This window comes from Piliocolobus tephrosceles, chromosome 5 (assembly GCF_002776525.5).
Source record: "Piliocolobus tephrosceles isolate RC106 chromosome 5, ASM277652v3, whole genome shotgun sequence".
Classification (NCBI taxonomy): Eukaryota; Metazoa; Chordata; class Mammalia; order Primates; family Cercopithecidae; genus Piliocolobus; species Piliocolobus tephrosceles.
This window is the reverse complement of record NC_045438.1, coordinates 29,960,201-29,974,269: the sequence shown is the minus strand read 5'-3', so window position 1 is coordinate 29,974,269 and position 14,069 is coordinate 29,960,201. Positions and strand designations below refer to the sequence as shown.

General features: G+C 36.7%; 1 protein-coding gene across 3 annotated transcripts in view; it reads right to left on the bottom strand.

Annotated features, from left to right (window-relative positions):
• The window catches only part of AKAP7 (A-kinase anchoring protein 7), a 145,717-nt gene that overhangs the window by 108,794 nt on the left and 22,854 nt on the right, over positions 1-14,069 (bottom strand). For all 3 annotated transcript variants that reach the window (XM_023230668.2, XM_023230665.2, XM_023230664.2), the window contains exons 4-5: positions 9,432-9,568; positions 5,159-5,319 (exon numbers count right to left, since the gene is read on the bottom strand). In XM_023230668.2, coding sequence (XP_023086436.2) covers positions 5,159-5,319; positions 9,432-9,568 — 298 coding nt within the window. The remainder of the gene's footprint in view (positions 1-5,158; positions 5,320-9,431; positions 9,569-14,069) is intronic.

Sequence of the window (14,069 nt, the reverse complement as noted above, 5' to 3'; positions counted from 1 at the left end):
AAGAAACTTTGGTCAATGGAATATATTCTTCTGAAAGTTGGAATATATCATTTGACCAAACAGCTTATAAAATATGATACAAAAACAAATATTAAATCATTTTACTGATACTGTTGCACTGAAGTGGTACTAATCCTAAGGCATTCTTTTTTTGAGATGGGGTCTCCCTCTGTTGCCCAGACTAGAGTGTAGTGGCACAATCATACCTCACTGTAACCTCCAGCCCCGGAGCTCACGTAATCCTCCTACCTCAGTCTGCTGAGTGGCTGGGATTACAGGCACAAGCCACTGTCCCCAGCCTGAGGCATTCTTTTAAAAATATATCTAAAGAAGCAAAATATTGACAAAAATTCCATGAGCTGAACATTCTGAATATCTGAACACTATGTAAATAGAGGCTACATCTAAACTTCAATGCCTGACACAGTATGAACCCAATAATTAATAAATACATGTTGCTTCAGTAAGTGAATAATGTTTTCCATGTATATTCAAATATTTAGGTTTCTCATAAAAGTGCATAAAAATTATAATCAAAAACAACAGTACAATACACACATAAAAGATTAAAAGCAAGTATAACAGCGATTGTATGAGGGGAAAGAATGTTGTTCTCCCTCCAGCTTCTATTTGTTATAATGCTTTGTTGAAACTTTTGAAAAAACATAAATATTTTTAATCAACAGTACCCAATACCTCTGGAATAAAGAGAGGAATTACAGGAGCAGTAATAACAAACCAGTATCTTCGGGCTTATATTCATATTAAAGCTGGTGAGACTTCACATTCCTCAGCACACAATGGATCTTTCATCAATATTGGAAAATGCCTTTGTGAGAATATTTGCAAAGAATGGATGGAATTCTCAACGTTGCAAGCACCCAGTGAATTATTTAAAAGAACAATGGATGGATGACTAATTAGAAATGTTTCTTGAGTGCAGAGATGTTTATATTACCAAAGAAAAGCTCTAAGTCTAGCATTTTTTCCAGAGCAGCCAGGAAGAAAAGATTAAGTTTAACGGTGGGCATCAGTCCCAAATGAATTGCCCAGGAAGAAAAGATTAACAGTGGGCACTGGTCCCAAATGATGTGCCCTCGAAACAATTAGAGTTGCCTTCTCGTTGGCCAACTAATGATTTTAAGTACTCCTTGACGTGTAAATACCGCTTATTTGTTTGGATGCTTATTTACACGTTTTGCTTCACCCTATCCCTAAAAATAGGACTTAAGATAAGTCCAAAGAACTGTACACTATAGATAAGTAAATTTAAAATAAAGAAAATGAGACAAAGGGAAACTAAAACTGTAAAGAAAACATGAAACCAGGTATGAGATAAGTGCACAAAAAGAATAACGTATTCTAAATTCTAAATTCTAAATCCTATATTCTCAATTGAAGTACACAAGAAACTAGATTCTAAATTTTCAAGTAACTAATTCTAACCCAAAGACACAAGTTAAATGTTCAACATTCATTAGGTAAAAAACAACATGTTCAAGAGAAATAGCCCTGATATTAAAATTAAAAAGAATTTTTTCTTTTTTTTTTTTTGAGATAGAGTCTCGCTCTGTCACCTTGGTTGGAGTACAGTGGCACGATCTCGGCTCACTGCAACCTCTGCCTCCTGGGTTCAAATGATTCTCCTGCCTCAGCCTCTTGACTAGGTGGGACTACAGGGGTGTGCCATCACACCCTGTTAATTTTTTGTATTTTTAGTGGAGACGGGGTTTCACCATATTGGCCAGGCTGATCTCGAGTACTGGTCACCCCTGACCTCGTGATCTGCCCACCTCAGCCTCCCAAAGTGCTGGGATTACTGGCATGAGCCGCCATGCCCAGCCAAAAAGAATTTTTTCTAAGCAACTCATGTTATTTAACAAGATATAATCAACATTTTTAATACTTAAAATAAACACAGAGAATTTCCATAAACCTTTTTCTTATAAAATCATCAAATAATGCCAAAAGAATTATAGTAAAAGCAATTCTGTAATATCAGTTCTACAAAGTTTTACACAATTTTGTCTAAGTACCTATGCAATTTTTTTGATGGTCTGGCTTAGTCTAGAAATGTATTTTTCAGTGAGAGGAACAGATGCTCTTGCAACAAACAGAAAAAGAAAGGAGGGGCTGGGCACAGTGGCTCATGCCTGCAATCCCAACACTTTACAAGGCTGAGGTAGGACAACTGCTTGAGGCCAAGAGTTCAAGACCAGTATGGGCAACATAGCGAGACCCCAACTCTTTAAAAAAAAAAATTAGCTGGCCATGGTGGCGCACACTTGTAGTCCCAACTACCCAAGAAGGTGAGGCAGGAGGATCGCTTGAGCCTAGGAGCTCAAGGCTGCAGTGAGTCATGATTGCACCACTGCACTCCAGCCTGAGTGACAGAGCAAGACTCTGTCTTTACAAAAGGAAAAGGGAAAAGTATTATGATAAACATACCTAGTAAAGATGGAATAGTCAAAATATTTCCTCCATAGAAGTCTTGCATATCCTTTAGTTGATTTATTCCTACATATCTCTACTGTTCTTGTTATTAAAAATTGTGCCTCTTAAAAAAATAATTATTTATAGTTTTTTGTATACTGATCATGTACCTAGGGACTTCACTGAAGCTATAAGTTTCTCCTATGAAACCTAATAATCTTTCTCTTGATTTTAAAACTTCTAGCTATCATTTGTTTTTCTTTGTGACGTCAACGAGTGAAGTTTCTACATACTCTCTATTAACCAGAGATCTCCTCAATTCATAAAATCCAATATACTGCTCTCTGATCACACCTCCTGATTTTCCTTTCTCACTCTTGAACTTCTATTAACTCTCTTCTTCAGTCCTATTACTCTATTCTCCTTCCAAATATTAGTCCCATCCAGACTTTACTGCCTTCTCTAATGTACGTCCAATAATGATCACATCAAACATTCTGCCACTCTCTTGACAGTCTTGTTCCTTTGTCCTTTTACCACACCTACCATACAAGTCCTCAAGTATGGATTAATTCAGTTTCCCCTCTCCATTCCCATAGCTAAATCCTAGAATAGCACTTGAAAAGATCACAAATTAGTACCATTACAAATTTTTGCACCCATCCCAAATGCACCTTCTGCACTGCTCTGCAACCCATTACATGCTGCTTATTAAACTTTCCCCTTCCATTTCCCTTGGTCACCATTCTAAACTTTCACCACTCTACTCATGCCCTTATTTTACCTTCACTGCTCCCTTTAGCATATGAATCTCATTTGATGATATCTATAGATTTGCAATTTATACTTCAGTAACACTAAACTAGTTGTAGGTCCCTGAATAGAACTTGATTTATTTGCATATGCTGTTTCCTCTACCCAGAATACACTCCTCCCATTTGTTCAACCAGAAAACCTGTATTTACCCTTCAAATGTTAACTCAAATGCTATTTCTCCTATGCAATCTTCCTCAATCCAGCCCCCTTCTCCTGTGTGCCCACTATACTCTGTGCCTCTGCCTCTCGTTACAAAAATTATTGTTATTACTATATTGCACTGTAATTGCTTGCCTGTTTGTTTCTGCATAAGGCTATAAGCTCCTTAGACAAAAAGGATCTTTTTTTAAATTTTTTTTATTTTTTCAATTTTCTATCCCAAGTATCTAGCTGGCACCGGCTAATTGCATGCTAAAGGAATGAATTATTCCTACTAAAGTATAATTCCTTGGGCCCAACATTATGTAGAAGAAATGAAATTTAGAGGTAATAAATTTATAAAAACCTTAGCTAAAACGAATGTGGCTGTGTCACTACTAATAACAATAGTGAATTTCACATTTGCAACCCAATTGAAATGCTGTTATGTAAAATGTATTTCAAATACGTAACAGAAATCTTCTACTAAAAAGATAACTAAACAGCTCTACTTCTGATACATCTGAATGGATAATGAACTCAGTGAACTTAAACCATGTACCAGACAGCACAACTGACACTACACTAAATGTCATTCTAACAATTAATCTGAATGATAATCCAGCCCTATATAAACACTGACATTCACAAAAGTATTTATCACAAATATCTTAAGAACACAAAAGAAAAACCAGCAATGAAACTTGATCCTTACTCCCTGCCAAACGTACACTTTAAAATAGGCAATTATTAAACAGCAAAGAGGCAATGTAATATTAAGCAAAAAGGATGCCCCAATAGATCACATACAACACGATGCCCTATGTATTAAGTTAAAACCAACTAAAATGAAAATGCAAATACTTTGGGAAAATAAAAGGAAGTAAACACTGACTTCAGGATGATAGTGAACTTAATTGGAGGAAGGCTAAAGGATGCATTACTGAAAGGACAATATGGTTAGATTACTACCGAAGCACTAGCTTCTGTTTGGGGTGGTGGATTCCCAGGTTATCATTACATTGTTTTTTAAGAGATAGAGAGAGAAGCGTAGATACATAAAGAGAAGGAGGGATGGAGGCAAGAAGAGAGGGAAGAGGGGGCAGAGAAAGAAAACAGTAGAAGGAATAATAGATAGAAAGAAAAAAAACACAGAGCATGGACCAATGATGCAAGTGTGTTATGAACCAAGGATTACTGAACCTGCAATGAGATGACATGACATGACATGATGTGAAAATAAAAATTTCTCACAGCATGTAGGCTAATATCCAACCTATTATCTCTGGATCAAACTGAAGTCACTCAACCAGGTTATGATTTTTTCTGCTTCCAATTCCCTGACACTTTCAATTGTGCTGCACAAAGCAGTATGTTCTCCAACACACGTGAGGTCTTCTGCTAACACCAATGGGCCTTCTGCTCAGAGAGTAGTCCCTCCAGGGGAGTGGGTGGAGGGGAGCGGCAAAAATGGAAACCTTGCTGATTCACCAACTGGCTGTCTGGAATGAGAATGACAACTCCTACAAGCCTTTGAATAGGCAACCAGTGACTCCTATTCATTGATTCAGTACTTACCAAGTGCCAACTACTGTATGTCAAATGTTATAAGCACTGAAATCCTTCAGACTTATGATTAGGACAGTCCTAAAAATACTTGAGTCTAGTCCATCATCTTTCAAAATTAAAAAATGTCAAGTCTCTATTACAAAATTGAAAAATATTGCTTCTCCAACAGACAAGATTTCATATGAGTGTGTTGCTGTTTTACCTGCTATCTCCAAAAGTGAGTTTACATGATCCCCTTCGGCCAGCTTCACAAATCCAACCTGATTTCCAAAAGTGCCAATCCCTTGAAAGGGCAAAGTCAAATGTTTTCCTTGGAGGAGTTCTTCTATGAATGGTTTCAATTCCAAAAGAGCATCAACACCACTAGTAAGAAATAATACATTTTTCAGTAACACATTAAGTAATAAAATACACAAAACCAAATAAGAAACAAAGTGCCAGTTTTAGAAAGATGAATTCATTTTGATATTTGTACTAATTATTTTCAGGCTCAAAATACCTTCTAAATCTAAACTTTTTTTTTTTTTTGAGATGGAGTCTCGCTGTGTCTCCCAGACTGGAGTGCAGTGGCATGATCTTGGCTCACTGCAAGCTCCACCTCCCAGGTTCACGCCATTCTCCTGCCTCAACCTCCCAAGTAGCTGGGACTACAGGCGTCCGCCACCATGCCCAGCTAATTTTTTGTATTTTTAGTAGAGACGGAGTTTCACCGTGTTAGCCAGGATGGTCTCGATATCCTGACCTCGTGATCCACCCGCCTCAGCCTCCCAAAGTGCTGGGATTACAGGCATGAGCCACCACGCCCAGCCCTAATACTAAACTTTATGACTAAAACTGATAGACAGTTTTAAACAAAAACTATGGAAGAAGTAAAGAAATCTTTACCTAATTATAACTGCTATTAAAGACTTGAAAGTAGACACTATTTTACAGTTTACCAAAAAATGTTTAACCAAGTGAAATATGAACAACTCAAAAAATTACTGAAAATATATCCCCAAAAAAACTGAGTACCTACAAGAGATTACATTAGATTACATTACCTTACATTAGATGTCAAGTTCTAGATTCCTGATGAAAGTACTAACGCTTTTACAGTACATACTATTTGTGAGGCACTCTAATAAAAGTTAAAACACACTATCTCTTAAAATACAACAGTCTCTATAATTAGATAATTTGCTATTCTTCGACTCAAATAAAATACAGCTTTAATTATATTCCCCAATTGTAACTGTAAGTTTGCCATATATACTTTAGCTATTTAGCCTATGCAATTATACAGCCGCTCTGTATTGGAAGTGCTATATCTTTTCTTCTTCTCTCTTCTTCTTTCTTCTTCTTCTTCTTCTTCATTTTTTTCTCTGTCTCTCTTTCTCTCTCTCTCTTTCTGTCTCTTTCTCTCTTCTTTTTTTCAGACAGGTTCTCTGTCTGTCACCCAGGCTGGAGTGCAGTGGTATGATCACAGCTGACTGAAGCCTTAACCTCCTGGGCTCAGGTGATCCTCCTGCCTCAGCCTCCTGAGTAGCTGGAATACACAGGTGTATGCCAACATGCCTGGCTATTTTTTTTAATTATTTATAGAGAGGTTCCCCTGTGCTGCGAAAGCTGGTCTCAAACTCCTGGGCTCAAGTGACGCTCCCGCCTTGGCCTCCCAAATTGCTGGGATTACAGGTGTGAGCCACTGCATCCTGCCACACTTTTCTTAATAAAAACAAATGTTTGCTATATTACTGAATTGGACATTACAAGATTTTGATATTTGGAAAATTAGAATTACTTCTACCTTGAAGAGATTTTGGTATAGGTACTTTGAGAAAAAAATGAAATCTCACTAGAGGGCAGCAATTACTTAAAAAAGAACTAAGCACATTTATCCAGGGCTTTAAAACACCCTTCCAGTGGATTGCCATTCGTTTAAATTATTTTGATCAGTGATTTGTTCAGCCAAGTGTTTGAAAAACTCAGCATTTTTCTTGATCTTTCATATTTCTAAATTAATCTTCAGGTAAAGTTTTTAACTGATTTTCACCTATGACTTCGATACTCAGTCTCATTTCTCTGAAAAATTATATAGCTATAAGTATGGTACATGTCTCATTGTACCTCCAAATCCAGTTTAAATTCACTATTACCTAACTGTAGTTATGTTCATCCAAACAGTGCACATACTTTTAATTCAGTATTTTCCTTCACTGTGTGCTATGAATTAAAGCATGTGATAACAGAACAGCTACTCCTGGCTCATTTATAAGTTGGGGGAATTCAAGCTATTTGTTTTAAATGAAACTATATGTTAAAGCAGACCATGAGAAAGGTTAAGACTTTTCAGAGACAGTGAATTCCATGACGTTATTCTTTAAAGAAATATAGATTATCTAAATTCAGTCCATTTTTTCCAGTTCTCTAGTAGTATAAATCAGTAAATTTGTGCTAATAAGATGCCATTGATTCACAGAGTAAGAAGGAATCAGTGTCTACTGGGAGTATCACTAATTTTCGAATTATTTTAAATAGAATATGTTTTCAAGAGGGGCTTATGAAAAGGCTTCTTTAAGGTAAAGTAAGTAAAAAGTAAATGCATATAAGAAACGAAATTCTCAAACTGGAGTTCAGACCCAAAGGTTGTATTTCAAACTAAGACAGGACACCTACTTTTCAAATCAGCAGCCGGGCTTGGCCTAATATGTTTTTATTCCTTTCTTCTACACTATAAGGACACAAAGGAGCTTAGGCGACATCTACCTCAAGAAAGTAATGATTTTTTTAAAGTATCTGCACATTCCATATCCAATCCATTGATCGGTATACTATTAAACAACTAAAACTTGGTATTAGACTTTGAAAATTAGGAATCAATACAGGACAAGAAATGGACAATCTAGATGTCTAACATATTATACAGTATAGGATAAAAAGTTAAAAATTAGAGACTTTTAATAAATCATTCACATAAACAATGTCTTCCCAGAAACCTCATCAATTCCATTCTAGCTGCCCCAAAGTGAGGTCACACCTTGAACCTCACCATCATTTAAAAGTTGACACCTCTGCCCCTCCAGAATAGGTGTGGACCCAATCCAATCAGCTAAAGGGCCTTAACAGAAAAGACTGGAGTCCCCTAAGAAGGAATTCTGTGCCCAGACTGACTAAGGTCTTGAGACATCAACTTCCCTTCCAGACTGCCATGCAGATTTCAGACTTCTCCCTCAATCATGGGAGACAGTTCTTTAAAATAAATCTCTCTACATAAAGATATACATGTCTGCACAGACATAGATAGATCTCTACATAGATACGCTCCTATTGGTGCTCTTTCTCTGGAGAATCCTGACCATTCTAACACACACAGAGCACGACTCCCTTCTCTCAACCTTTCATTTTGCGTAGCATCTTCTTTGGATTCTCTTCTTTCAAGAGCACCAGAGAACTGCTTTTATCTTCTGATTGGCAAAGTGATCAAAGTCAGGCAAGTAAAATCTCCCCTCCTCTCTGTCCTTGCAGGATGCTCAAGGCTACTTTGGGTACATCAACTCGGGACAGATCATAAGATTGACCTCTAAAGACATGAGGTTCTACTGTTTAAAAGACATAACTACAATAATCATAATGGGGTTGGATATTTTTTGTTATTAATTTGTTTCATCTTATCCCTTTTTATTTTACCTTTTCCTCAACCCCTTCCTAATTCAAGCCTTGCTCCTCATTCCCTCAGGAGATATAGCTGTCAAAGTAGATAACAAAAGCAACCTGCAATTCATCCTAGCTTTGGTTTTCCATAGATCTTAGGCTTGAACTTAACACAGTGAGCTACATAGGAGGTAACAGAGAAAGGGAAAATCTAAGTACAGATAAGAGTGTCCCAGACAATTGGGGGAAGAACAAGGTTTCTTTCAGACTGGAAAGCAGTAATCAATGACTTGTCTTCAACCTTTATGGCAGAACCCTGACATGGGGGCAGTGGCAGTAGGTAGAGTACAGTGACTCTAAAATGACTAAGGTGAAACTGAAACTGTCCAGTGGCCTAGTAAAATGGCAGCCCTCATAGCTAATAATAGAGTGCCTACTATGTGCCAGGCCCTAGACAAAGAGCTCTTGCATGTATTGGTACTATTATTTACTTAGAAAGTACATGATTTGCCCAAAGCGAGGCAGATAATAAGAGGTGGTTGTGCCATGATTCCAGAATATGCATCTAAAGTTTTAACCTAAATGGTCAAGTCCAGAGTGCTTATAATATGAGCATGGACAAAACGATTACATAACCAAGGGCTACCACTTGATAACCATAACAGAGTTTAAAAGTTTAGATTAAAAAGAATATTTATATAGTTTATTCTGTATATTAACTATTAACTGGAATAAATTCTATAGAGACTACTTTAAATTTAGAATGTCTCTTTGGGTTCTGCTGTGCTTACTCACATTAAAGTAATAATTTGGAAAATTATACTTAAGAAAGATATATTACTCACATGTTTACTTCATCTTCGTTTAATAATTGCATCACCAGCAGGGTAATATGAAAGGAACCATCGCTGACCATTGCTTTGGCCAGTCGCTCATCTTGTTGTATTATTGCATTTTGCACGATCTTAATTCCTTTTATAATCTAATAACACATACACACATATAAAAAAAATTCCAGTGATTAGGTAAGCAAAATCTCTTTATGGTAAAATGTAAAATCAAGAAGAAAAATAAGCAATAACCAAAATTAGAACAACACTAAGATTCTTCAACCAAATGAATACTTAATTGTCTGCTTGTTCTCAAACAGATAGTTGACTTGGACAGCTTAAAAGGATGTGTAAGATTTAAAGCATGATGATTGTCTATCTTAAGAGTACTGAACCCAACACCTTTATTATGAAGATCAGATTGCTATCTGACTGGAAAAACCTCTCAATGGCTCTGCATCTCTTCAGAAATTTGTCCTTGGAACACCCAATATGACTCAATGACTATGATCTTTCCTAAGAATAAGGCTTTATTCTTGCCACAGAAAGGTCAAGCCAGCAGACAACATTCCATTTCTGTTAGAAGCAAAAATTATTTGTCTCCAAGTGAATGTGTCTGTGAACCCATTCCTCATGGCCTTTAAGATTTTTTATGACAGCAATAATTTCAGTACAAATGACTACTGTCATTTTTCCAGACCTGTGAGGAGGGTCATTACCATGAAGAGTTGCAAAGAAGTCCAAATGCACAGGTTAGAAGAACAGAATCTGCATCTAGAAATCCCCACAGACCTGGTCCGTCATCTCCCTTCCTCTCTCAGCACCTGCTCCTCTGAAACAGAAGGAGGAATGATGCATCTTCCCTCCTCCACTTCCAGTTAGATACAATTCTAGTCAACTTCTAAATGTGAGTACATTGGAAAGTAGTTTGAATACAAAATAGCAAACCCAGAAAAAGAAACAACAGAGAAAAGAAAGCACAGAGAAACCCTAAGGGAACAGAAGACAGAAGCCCTGAGGCAGCAGAATTAGTGAGAGAAAAAAAGGAAAGAGTGGGGGCTGACAGTCAACGCAGAATCCATAAAAAAGCAGAGATAAGAAAAAACTGACTCATGAGCATAGCAAACTGTTCTGATACCAAAGTAGTTGTTTTATCCTGAACAATGTTCCCATTATCTGCGGAATGTGATTGTGCAAATCATGAGATGCTGTCCTTGGATCTCACTTCCCATTGACAGAGACTCTCTCCTTTGACCAAAACTTTAGTCAGGCCCCTCTGAGTCTTCTGCTTGACTAGGCCTAACCATGAGCTTCTCTCTCTGTCCTTGTAGAATCTGGTTTGAGCAAGAATGCTGCTAAGTCAGTTTAAAGAAATCCCCCACCCTTGGTGTCTAACCACCCTCCATATCTGAGCTATCTTATCACCATGGCCTCCCTTCAGCAATAATCCTATCCGGTCTGTTTAGCCAGAAACCCCTCATCCTTTCTCTCAGCAATTTTCCATTCACTGACCTCCATTCTGCTCCTTGGTTATAAATCCCCATTTGTCCTTGTTGGAGTTGAGTCCAATTTCTCTCCCCAAATGAGAGACCCCATTGCAGTGATCCCTGTACTGGTCACCATGGCCCCTCTGGAATACGGTCTGCCATACCATCTTTAACAAGTGTCATGAATAACTTTTTCTTTAGCCTCATGTACTTTACAATAAATCCACATCACCCAAAATAACCTCAGCATTTCTCTGTTCCTTATAATCTGCAAGAGACCAACAGAGGAAATGGTGTTTTCTTAGTAGGAAGTTACACAATAACACCTAACATTTTCCAACACAAGATGTCATTTGTGTGACACCCAATAAAAGAATATTCATAGCCTAATAAATAAAATGTTCCAAACATAATGGTATACAAAAATCTTAGAGAGTCACTGTTTATATAGACAAAATGAAATTATAAACTTCTTGAGGTCAACGTCTATCTCTTCTACACCACTGTCTCACCACAGTGCAGTGATGATAATAAAAAAAACCATATTTAAACAGCAGCAGCAGCAACTAACCTTTACTGTGTGCTCGCTAGGTTCTAGGTATCATGGTGAATATTTTACATATATATTAGTTCAGTGTAGCCTCCCAACAGTCCCATGAGGTAGATATTGGTATTATCTCTGTTAAAATAAACTGAAACACAGACTAAAAATCTCAAGGCCATATACTCCCCCTCCTCCGGCCAAAGGGAAAAACAACCTGGGAAAAGAATAAACTACATATGAAAAATATGAGAGAGGCACCTGGAGGAAAAGATCCAGGAGGGGTGAGGAGAAGAAGTAGCTAGAAAGCAATGGAATACGGAAAAAGACCAAGAGATGTACAAGGAGTTTGTCTGTTTATGAGAAGAGGAAAGGGGAGAAGCAGAGATGTGGTCATGGAATTAAGAACTGAAACATCAAGGGAAGACATTTAAGGGGATTTTCAGAAAGTCTAACCAGTGCTATGGTTTGAATGTGTCCTCCAAAGTTCATGTGCTGGAAACTAGACCCCCAGTTCACAGTGTGTGGGGTGGGGCCTAACAAGAGGTGTTTGAGTCATGGGGGCACTGCTCTCATGAATGGGTTAATGCAGTTACTATGGAAGTGGGCTTCTAATAGGAGGATGAGTTCAGTTCCCTCTTGAGCCGACTCACTTGCTCGCTCACTCTCTCCCTGACCCTCTCGTCTTTCACCATGGGACAAGAGCAGCAAGAAGGCTCTTGCCACATGCTGGCTGGCTCCTCAATCTTGGATTTCCCAGCCGCCAGAATTGTGAGAAATAAACTGCTCTTTATAAATTATCTAGTCTCAGGTAGCACAAAATAGACTAAGACACAATGTAGCAGAACACACTTACCCTCAAAAAAAAGCCTTTAGTGTAAGCCCACATTACTCCATTATTTTAAAGTTGAATTCTGGCATTGCCAAACTTATAGAGTTGCATTAAAGATCATATTAGAAAAGCTATATGAAAGTACTTTGGAAGCTCTTCACCATTTGCCAAATATATAAAGTACACAACAGCGCCAATATTATTCAAATCAGTAGTTTTCTACCAGCACAATTTTGCCTCCCAGAGGACATTTGGCAATACCTAGAGACACTTTTGGTTGTCATAATTGGATAGGGGATTGCTACTTGCACCTAGTAGGTGGAATATTTGCATTTTCATACTAACTTAGTCTTCATTCTAAGTTAAATATTAATTATATGTAAATTTAGGGCAATGTTCAAAATTCCATTCATCCGTATATTCCACATTCTGGTGAAATGTCCCACATGGTAAAATAGTTTTAGACCATTAGTATCTTTGATTTATCCAGTAGCATATAAAACTATAAGTAAAAACTATAAAATACTTTAAAGACTATTATTTTTCTCACGTCACATAGTACTTACGCATGATTAGCCTCAAACTTATGAAAATTTTAAGGTTAATCTTCAAGCAATATATTTCTAACAATGCTTTGATTCTCCAGATTAATTTATGTATTCCTTGATATAACTATATTTTTCATGCATTTTATTCTTAATTACATTCTTTAAAAGTAAAAGAAAAGAAAAACACTTTAGTGTCTTCTTTATATGTCATATTTTAAAAATATCAATGATATCAAAGGCCAAAGGAAACTAATTTTTACAGCCATTCTTTAAAATTCTATCAGGTCATTAAAGCTTATCTGTCACCATAATCCCCAGTCATTGGCAGTGCTGCACAAAGTACATTTTTAAAACCTAATACTATAAAGTCAAATTCCAATAAGACAGTGAAAGAAATTTGTAAAAATAAAAACTTTACTTAAATCTTAAACATTTCATTCATTGAGTAATTCGAGTTAAGAGAATAAAAGCTGATATTCATCTGCTAAATATCACCACTGTCATATTCCATATGCCTAAAAATGATGCAATTAAAAAATCTGTTTTCATATCTTTTAAACTTTCTAATTTAATCAAATCATATATGAATTCAAAGGCAATGTCTTAAAGTTAGCATGCCTCTACATGGGAGAGAAGAGTTACAGTCTAGGGAAAATGTCTTTGACCTCATCTTTTGATATTGTTCTTGGAATTTTCCTAAGCTGTTATTAATACACATATTGTTCCCAAATTTGTTGCCTCATTAAGATTTATTAGAATTATCACACTAATTTGCTACCTAATTTTTCTTAATTTTTTTCTGCTCATCTACAACTACAGAAAGAACTTGAAAAACTGATGATATAGCAATAATTGGAGTAAAAGTAAAAAAAAATCATCCTCAAATAAATAATGTTCTGTATCTACCAGTTGCCTAACATACCCATGATGACATCAAACACTTTTACTATTATTTTCCGGAAAAGAACTGAATGCACTAATCAACGTCCATATTTTCCTAAGACCAGTAATTTTCACATTGCAAAATCATGAAATACAGAATTACATGTAACAAATGCCTTTTAAAATCCCTGAAGAGGCTGGGCATGGTGGCTCACACCTGTAATCCCAACATTTTGGGAAGCTGAGAAGGAAGGATCACTTGAGCCCAGGAGATGAAGACCAGCCTGGGCAACATAGTGAGACCTCATCTCTATTCAAAAAAAAAAAAAAAAAAAAAAAAACAAAAAGAAAGAAAAAAAAAAA